This window comes from Cannabis sativa, chromosome 3 (genome assembly GCF_029168945.1).
Source record: "Cannabis sativa cultivar Pink pepper isolate KNU-18-1 chromosome 3, ASM2916894v1, whole genome shotgun sequence".
Taxonomy (NCBI): domain Eukaryota; kingdom Viridiplantae; phylum Streptophyta; class Magnoliopsida; order Rosales; family Cannabaceae; genus Cannabis; species Cannabis sativa.
This window is the reverse complement of record NC_083603.1, coordinates 58,000,238-58,008,482: the sequence shown is the minus strand read 5'-3', so window position 1 is coordinate 58,008,482 and position 8,245 is coordinate 58,000,238. Positions and strand designations below refer to the sequence as shown.

General features: G+C 34.0%; 1 protein-coding gene and 2 long non-coding RNA genes across 3 annotated transcripts; 1 reads left to right on the top strand and 2 right to left on the bottom strand.

The window, feature by feature from the left end:
• LOC115708843 (pentatricopeptide repeat-containing protein At3g47530) lies at positions 1-2,403 on the bottom strand. The gene has a single exon (XM_030636862.2). The coding sequence runs from the start codon at positions 2,282-2,284 to the stop codon at positions 377-379; it is 1,908 nt and encodes a 635-aa protein (XP_030492722.2). The 5' UTR covers positions 2,285-2,403; the 3' UTR covers positions 1-376.
• A 235-nt stretch (positions 2,404-2,638) lies between these two features.
• Positions 2,639-4,491, top strand: LOC133035486 (uncharacterized). The gene is made up of 4 exons (XR_009686688.1): positions 2,639-3,035; positions 3,426-3,606; positions 3,811-3,863; positions 4,302-4,491. It is a non-coding gene; the product is annotated as an uncharacterized LOC133035486 (long non-coding RNA).
• Positions 4,492-5,427: 936 nt separating this feature from the next.
• On the bottom strand, positions 5,428-7,548 carry LOC133035485 (uncharacterized). The gene is made up of 4 exons (XR_009686687.1): positions 6,844-7,548; positions 6,564-6,685; positions 5,816-6,476; positions 5,428-5,719 (listed from the first exon to the last, which is right to left on the bottom strand). It is a non-coding gene; the product is annotated as an uncharacterized LOC133035485 (long non-coding RNA).
• Between the last annotated feature and the right edge of the window lie 697 nt (positions 7,549-8,245).

Here is an 8,245-nt window from a genome sequence, read left to right as displayed (position 1 = left end):
AACAAATCAAATATTATATCTTACATCAAAAATTTGGTTAGCGGGGCTGGATTCAACCAAATAAATCACCAAAACTGTAGAACCCAATAACAAATCAGATACCTTGATACAGTTAAATTAGTCAACACTCTTAAGATTTAGATCAGGATGGAGATTGGAATCACCTTCAAAGAATTAACTCCTCACATCTGGAACCCAACAGTAGAATGCTATCAAGTACCAAAAAGTAATTGTTGATGACTACTCTGTTATGATGTGCATACTTGACGTCTTCTTGGCCTTGACTTAGAGAGCCAACCAACTGAATTCAGCTAGTCAAATTCATTTGGATACAGCGTTTCCACTTTTCAGTGTTATCTTCTAGCTTTGAATGTTCCTACCAATAGTCATTGCAAGAGCATTGCCCGTCTCGAAAATGGTGAAACCGTGTGCGGTCTCTGATAATCACCTCTCTGTTATAAACGCCTGAAAGAATCTTTGCAAAGTTGTGGCAATCAACACAAGTTCGTAGATTTTTTGCCACCCTAATCGTTGTTCCAGGTGGAGTTGAGAGAATCCCAAAAGCAATGGCTAATTTTTCACTGTGATAAGTGAGGGCACATTGTTTTTCTTTTTCTCCCAGATTATGCAATTCGGACGATATCTCAACTGCATAACCAGCAATCTTCAGCTGACTGTTGATCTCATCCAGCATATCATAGATTTTTCCCTTTTGTGGATGCAAGACATCGTCGGCTACAAATTCATGTAACTTCCCTTTCACTTCAATTGTGCTACATCCTGGTGTTGTTTGTATTGCTTTATCTTTCAGAAACTTCCTCACTTCTGCTACCTTGTCCCACTTTTCAGCTGAAGAATAAATATTCAGTAACAGAACATAATCTCCAGCTTCTTCAGCCTTAAGTTCAATCAGATGGCCAACAACTCGTTCACCAAGGTTAACATGGCCATGAATTCTACAAGCCCCAAGTAAGGTCCTCCATATTTCTGGATCCGGCTTAATATCCATTGACACTATAATCTGATATGCCTTATCAAGCAGACCAGCACGGCCTAATAGATCAACCAAGCAGCCATAGTGACGGATGTTAGGTGATATCCCAAACTCTTTGCTCATTTGATCAAAACACATCATTCCTTCATCAACAAACCCGCAATGACTACAAGCAGATAGAACACCAGTAAAGGTCTGAGGATCAGGTGGAACACGCATCCTCAGCATCTCTTCAAATGCATCTATAGCTTCTTTTCCATATCCATTTACTGCAAAACCTGAAATCATGGCACTCCATGAAACCACGTTTTTATTAGGTATTCCCTTGAAAACTTCATAAGCCTTTTCCAGACATCCACATTTTGAATACATTGATACAAGGGAATTCCTCAAATTAGTACGATCGTAACCATGTTCTTCTATGTATGCATGCACACGTTCACCAAACTCCAGTGCATTCAAGTTGGCGCAGGCTTGGAGCATAAGCAAACAAGTAACCTCATCCGGATCACAGCCATATTCTTCACTCTGCATAGCATCAAACAAAGCCAAACCATCCCGGGTCCGTTTGTTACGCAAATAGCAAGAAATCAATACATTCCAAGCAACTGTATCTCTGTGAGGCATTTCATCGAACACTTTAAGCGCTTCACAAAATTTCCCAGAGCTAGAATACAAGTCCATCAAAGTTGTTAGCAAAAGGCTATCTAATTGATGCCCATCTCTCAAAATCCTCGCGTGTATCTGTATCCCACCCGAAATCGACGAAATTCTAATACAAGACTTCAGAGCAAAGGACGACGACAATGGGTCTCGCCTTCTCATATCTTTATACATATAAAACCCATCCTCAGGCGAGTCACTCGTGGAGTAGGCCCTGATCATAACATTATAGTGAAGAACAGACGGTCTCGAAATCTCAGAAAAAACCAGGCGAGAGTAGTGCAAATCACAAAAGGGCGAGAGAGCAGAGCGAGCCAAGAACTCCAGAGAAACGGCGTGATCTCGAACGATAAACGTACGGATTATGTGAGCATGGATTTGGAGCAAAAGGGTCCTGGAAGAGCATGATTTAATGATGGAAATCAAGCGCTCTCTTGGGGTTTCATCAGTGCGTGGAAGCGATGGCGTTTTGATACATGGTTGATCGTATTTAGTGGATTTCAACGTGTTATCGAAGGATGTGTCTTGTGGATGTGGTCGTCGGAGTTGGGCGGCGGAACTGGTAACAGTAATGGAGTGGAGATGGGGAAAAACATTGGGCAGAGACGACGATGCATTCCTTTTCATATCTTAATTAATAATAAGAAGCTCAAAATTATCAAAGTTTTTTTAATTATCGATTCGACTCTTTCCCGCCCAGATTTTCTCATTCGCAGTTTTTCTCATTCCATGTTAAGATTGTTTAAGAAATTTAAAATTTTATATCTTTATATATTAAAAGTGCTTATTTAACGACAATTCTTGGTTTAACGATGTTATTTTGTTTCCTCTGTTAACTTTAACAGAATATTCCCAATTAATTTATATTATTTTTTTAACAAAAATTTATTCAAAAAAATACCCATTCCGTTAACGTAACATTATTTTCTTTAAAAAAAAAAACACACATTCCGTTAACATCCCAAATATAATGCTAAAAATTAGGAGAACAGAATGAAACAAAACAAACCTCTCCGTAATTATTTTCTCACACATTACGGATCGGCCATTAGTGTAGAGAATTGAATTGGATTTTAGACTTCCGCAGATGAGATCCCTCGGCCTCACTCCGTCGAAGGAACACAGGCGTAAGTCTCGGCGAGGTCTGGCATTGTTTTCCGAGAGAGAGAGAGCTTCAATGGGGTACTACTGAGTCGAACTCGGAATGGAACTCGGGATTTGGAGTGAGTTGAAAATATGGAGAGAGGTTTCGGTCCATTGATCCAACTGCAAGGTACTTCGCATCCGGGCCAAATTTTACACACGTTGCTTTACCTATGCCAGACAAATTAGGGAAAGGTTTGATACGATTCCATTCCGATTTAACATTGGCAACCTGGTAAACTATATTTCAGCACTCGCAAGTTTTGGTCTATATTTCTCCCTCTGTGTAAATATCACACCTCCTACCTATATTAAATAAGTAGTTTCTTACAAAATCCAACTAAATGAAGAAATATACATAAGCATTATTATTATTATTAGAAGAAGAAGAAGAAGATTGTGGATGTGATGCTAATCTGTATTTGACTTTTATTGAGGAATGGGTTTCTATACATTATTTCAAAGGGGTTTTATGTTTTAATTGTACCCCTAAGCTTACAGTATATGTTTTCTCTTTGTATTGTACGCTTGACTTTTTTGCTTATTGCGTCAGTTTGCTTTAATGCTTTATTGTTGATACTGTTGTTTATCGTTTAGATTGTTGATACTGTTGTTTATCGTTTAGATTGTTGATGTTAAGAAAAACATAGAAGTCGTACAGGGTGCCGATGTTTACCCTGCGTCTCAACAAATGCTTATTCATCAAGGGAAAGTTCTCAAGGATACGACTACTCTTGAAGAAAATGCAGTTGCAGAGAACAGTTTTATAGTCATCATGCTGACTAAGCTGTGTTTTTGAGACTGAGGTGTTTGTGTTTTTTCTTACATGGACTTGTCTTTTCGTGTTTGATTGATTGAAGGATGGGGAGAATCCATGGCAATGTAGTTTGTTAGTATTTTAATTTATTGGTAGGAAAGACTAATATATAGGAATAATCGGGTTCTATTTCTCATTGGAATAATCGGCAATTGCTCTGACTGTCTAACTTATGCTAAAAAAAACAATGCAGACAAAGGCAGCACCAAGCGGAGCCTCAAGTGCATCAGGGGAGTCGTATGCCAGGTAAGTGCAAAGCCAGGGGCTTAGGCTTTTTCTTTCCCATTCTTCATGCAGATAAATTATTTTTCTTCCAAGTTTATGATGAGTACTCAAAGAAGTATAAGTATGAGTTGCCTGCGTAAAGTTCATTTTTTTAAATTGATATACTAGGCATGAGCTATAGGAAAATAACTAAATTAGAAATTTAATCCATAGATATATGTTGATTGATATACTAGACATGAATAATAGTGTTTTTTTTTTTTCCAGCATTATAATTGTAGTAGCTTGATTGCAATTTGGTGTTAAGAATATAATTTTCGTTACCATTTAATACTTTGTTCGTTTTCTTCTGAATGTGTAAAGATTATTACTGAGGACTGCTGGCAGAAATTTATCTTGCTAAAAAAATTGTAATTGCTCACAATGAGATGTATTTTATCAAGATATTTGTTTTTGTAGGCCCAACCTGTTAGTGCGCCTACTCCAATATCAACAACACCGTCTACAACTTCTCAGATTCCTGCCTCAGCTGCGGCACAGTGAGTGCTTTTTCCTTCCTTAATTGATAGTGTGACTATTTACATTTAAAATCAGGTCCTTTTAAGGCATTTGTACATGATAAGTTTATATATACAATTATGGTAATCTTAACAATTCTATTTTTATAAAACAAATAATAAAAAATAATTTATTACCGATTTTTTTAAAAAAAATTACTAAAACTTAAATAAAAATTATATTTACGTGGCTCGCCACGTAACTTTCATCTAGTATATATATATATATATAGTAGTAAAAAGTTACGTGTGAGGCACGTATACTAAATTTTATGCTAATTTTTTTATATGTTATTTTAAAGTGATACAATTAAAAATTAAAGAAAAAATATTATTGATTATTAGGTGAGATTATTATTATGTGTACCTAAATATTATAGTTTATAATTTTGTCAATTAAAAGTGAATACATGATGCAATATATTAGACTATTAGTGTTTAAGAAAGCTTGATAATTAAAATATATTCTTAAGTTAATCCAAAAATAAACTAAATGTTCCAATACTTAAAACATTACTTAAATGGGTGTAAGATAAAAAGAAAATTAAAAATCAATCTCTAAATTGTTGATAATTGAAGATAGTATATGTCTAAAAATTGTAGATAAGAAAACTAATGATACTCATTGGTAGATTTCAATCTTCATTTGCTTCGATAAAGACAATAGTGTAATTTTTGTATTTTACACTTTTCATTCATAATAAATTATGATAAAGTAACATATTTTTACCCTATAGATAAACTAAAATAAGCTTTCAAGTCAAAAACTTTTACGGAAGCATTCTCTCATTTCAACCTTGACCCATTAGATAAATTCTATTATAATAAGCACAACAAAAATCGTCAATAGAATACAATATTTCATATAGGCATGAAAGAAAAAAAGAAATAAAATAGTTAATCACCTGTCAGTGTATGTAACTGCATCCATTTTTTCCTTTATTTTTAATAATTACTTTCCATCTTTTTTCTAGTTGTGCGAAATGACAATTTGGAGCAGAAAGATAACATAAATTCTTTTATTTTATCATAAAAAAAAACTCATTTATCTCTCTTTAAATGAGTTTTAATATGGACATTTTTACATTATAACAATAGATAGAGAAATATATATTTATATGAACACAGAAGCGATCTTACCTAGAAGAAAACCAGACATAAGTAACAGAGCATAAAAACCAAGTCTGAGTAATCTTGTGATTCATCGGAAAAAATTTTCTCTTGCCACTGAGAATTTCTAGAACCAACACACCAAAACTGAACACATCCGACTTAAAAGAAAATTTCCCATGCATGGCGTACTCCGGAGACATATAACCACTACAAAAATAGCATAATTAATATTTATAATTTATAATGATGAACAATATATAAATATGGAATTATTATAATAGATAGGCTTTATTTATAACTTACTAAGTTCCAACAATACGATTGGTACTTACATGTGTTTGGTCAACAACAAAAACTTTTGCTAAGCCAAAATCTGAAATCTTAGGCTTCATATGATCATCTAATAAAACGTTGCTAGCTTTCGAATCACGATGTATAATTTTTAGTCTAGAATCTTCATGAAGATAAAGAATTCCTTTGGCAACGCCTGTTATAATCTTGTACCGTGTTGTCCAATCTAACATGTTTTTCTTTTGTATGTATAACATAAATTTGAATCCATTAGAAAGGTTATTTAAGAGTAAATTGATCAAAATTCATCCAACCTTAGGAGAACATTCAGTAAATTGTGTACTACTTTAACAAGTCATCAGAAGCAATATTAAAATTCAAGTACCATTCTTCTAGTTAGCAGAAACATAAAAATGATCAAAGAGTAATTCACAGACTAAGTATAATGATCGGCCATACCGAATAGAAAGAAATCAAGACTTTTATTGGGTACATATTCGTAGACCAGAATTTTTTCTTGTCCTTCCAAGCAAAATCCTATTAGCCTAGCTAGATTTCTGTGTTGAAGCTTGGTCATCAAAAGGGCTTCATTCTTAAAGTGTTCATCTGCTCCTTTTCCCATATTTCCATTAAGTCTTTTCACGGCAATTTCATGACCATTAGGGAGGGTACCCTGAAAATAAAATCCGGTGGGATAAGAACTACAAATATATAAGGCTTATAAATTATACAATTAAGAAATTCATCATAATATTTCAACCTTGTAAACTGCACCAAATCCACCTCTTCCTATCTTATTTTCATCCAAGAAGTTATTAGTGGCAGTCCTAATTTCCTCCAAAGAAAATTGAAAAGTGTCGCTTTCTGAAATTTCTTCCCGAACTACATTCCAGATATAAAACTATAAAAGCTCTAGCCTCTAGCTATTACACTTTTTTTTCTTTGAATATGAAACATTCCTCAATCAATGGTCAAAATAAAATGAACAAAGCACTCAAATGATAAAATAGTTTTAATTCGAAAAAATGAATTCTTTTTACCACTGTCTTGCCGAACAGAGAGGTATTTTTTTATCTTCGTGGTTTTCCTATTACGGAGGTAGAAAAAGCCAATCAAGAAGGCCACAATAGCCACACTAATTGGGAGAACAATAGCAATAATTGTAATTGTTTAAGCTTTTTCTTTTTCTTTTGCTGCTGGACAAAATATAATCTTATGGATTTTGTTAGTATTTCTTTTAGTTTTTAAGATAACAAAACGTATTACCAAATAAATTAAAAATGACTACCTTGTGGTGGAATTGGAGTGGCGGAAATTGAATAGTAGAAGGGGTAGAGCTCGAATCTAATGATGCAGCTGGGCAAGTAAACAGCCCCACCTCGTCTGCCACCACAGCACCCTGGTATGAAACCAATGGCGCTAAGCAAACACATGTTGCAAAAAGAGGTCGGTGCATCTGATGAGCATTGTGCTAAGCTGTACAAAGTCTGGGAACACGTGAAGTTCTCTTCCTCCGTCGCGTACTTCTTAGCCGACTCGGAACTAACGGCTTGGTCCGCCACTTTATTCAGAAGAACCCCCAACAATTGGTTGAAGCGCTCCGCTTCCGTCACATTCTGCACATTAGACAACGGTAACGCGGGCACGAGACCCAGCACTCGTCGAACCAGATTATGGCTCCCTTTTCTAGTGGGCACCGCTTAAGTGCCTCTGTAGAAGCGTTTTTGACGCATTCTTGGCATACAGTAGCATTTAATATCAGTTCAAATATTAATAGTATTTGTTTTATTATATTTTATTATATATAAATAATATTTTATTATTTTAGTAAATAAAAATAAAAAATCACCCACGAATTTCTCATAAACCAAGAATTTCAGTTATATAGGCACACTTTATATAGAATAGATAATACTAGAAGAAAGTTACGTGCAAGACACGTATATTTAGTTTTATGTTAGGTGTTCTATAATTTAATTGAGAAAGATTCAATAAATAATCATATAATTTAAAATGATTTAAAAACTAATTTTAATTATAGGTGTTCTATAATTTAATTGAGAAAGATTCAATAAATAATCATATAATTTAAAATGATTTAAAAACTAATTTTAATTAGTGTGTGGGGTTATTTGAAAATCAATAGTGAAAAATCAAATTTAAAATTTGCAGAAAGAGAAGAGGAGAATGGAGATTAGCTTGAAATATATTTAAAAAATAATAATGCTACACACTTACTATGGACACTTAACTCGAGCCGGTAATAATAAAATTATAAAGAATCTCCAAATTTATCTTAATATCATTCTTCTCTTGAAGCCTCTCATCAATCTCATAGCACTCCATGATAGATTCAACAAAATATATGTGTTTATGTATATTTGGATTCAACAAAATATATGTGTTTATGTATATTTGTTTTGAGCAAATCAGTAAACATAT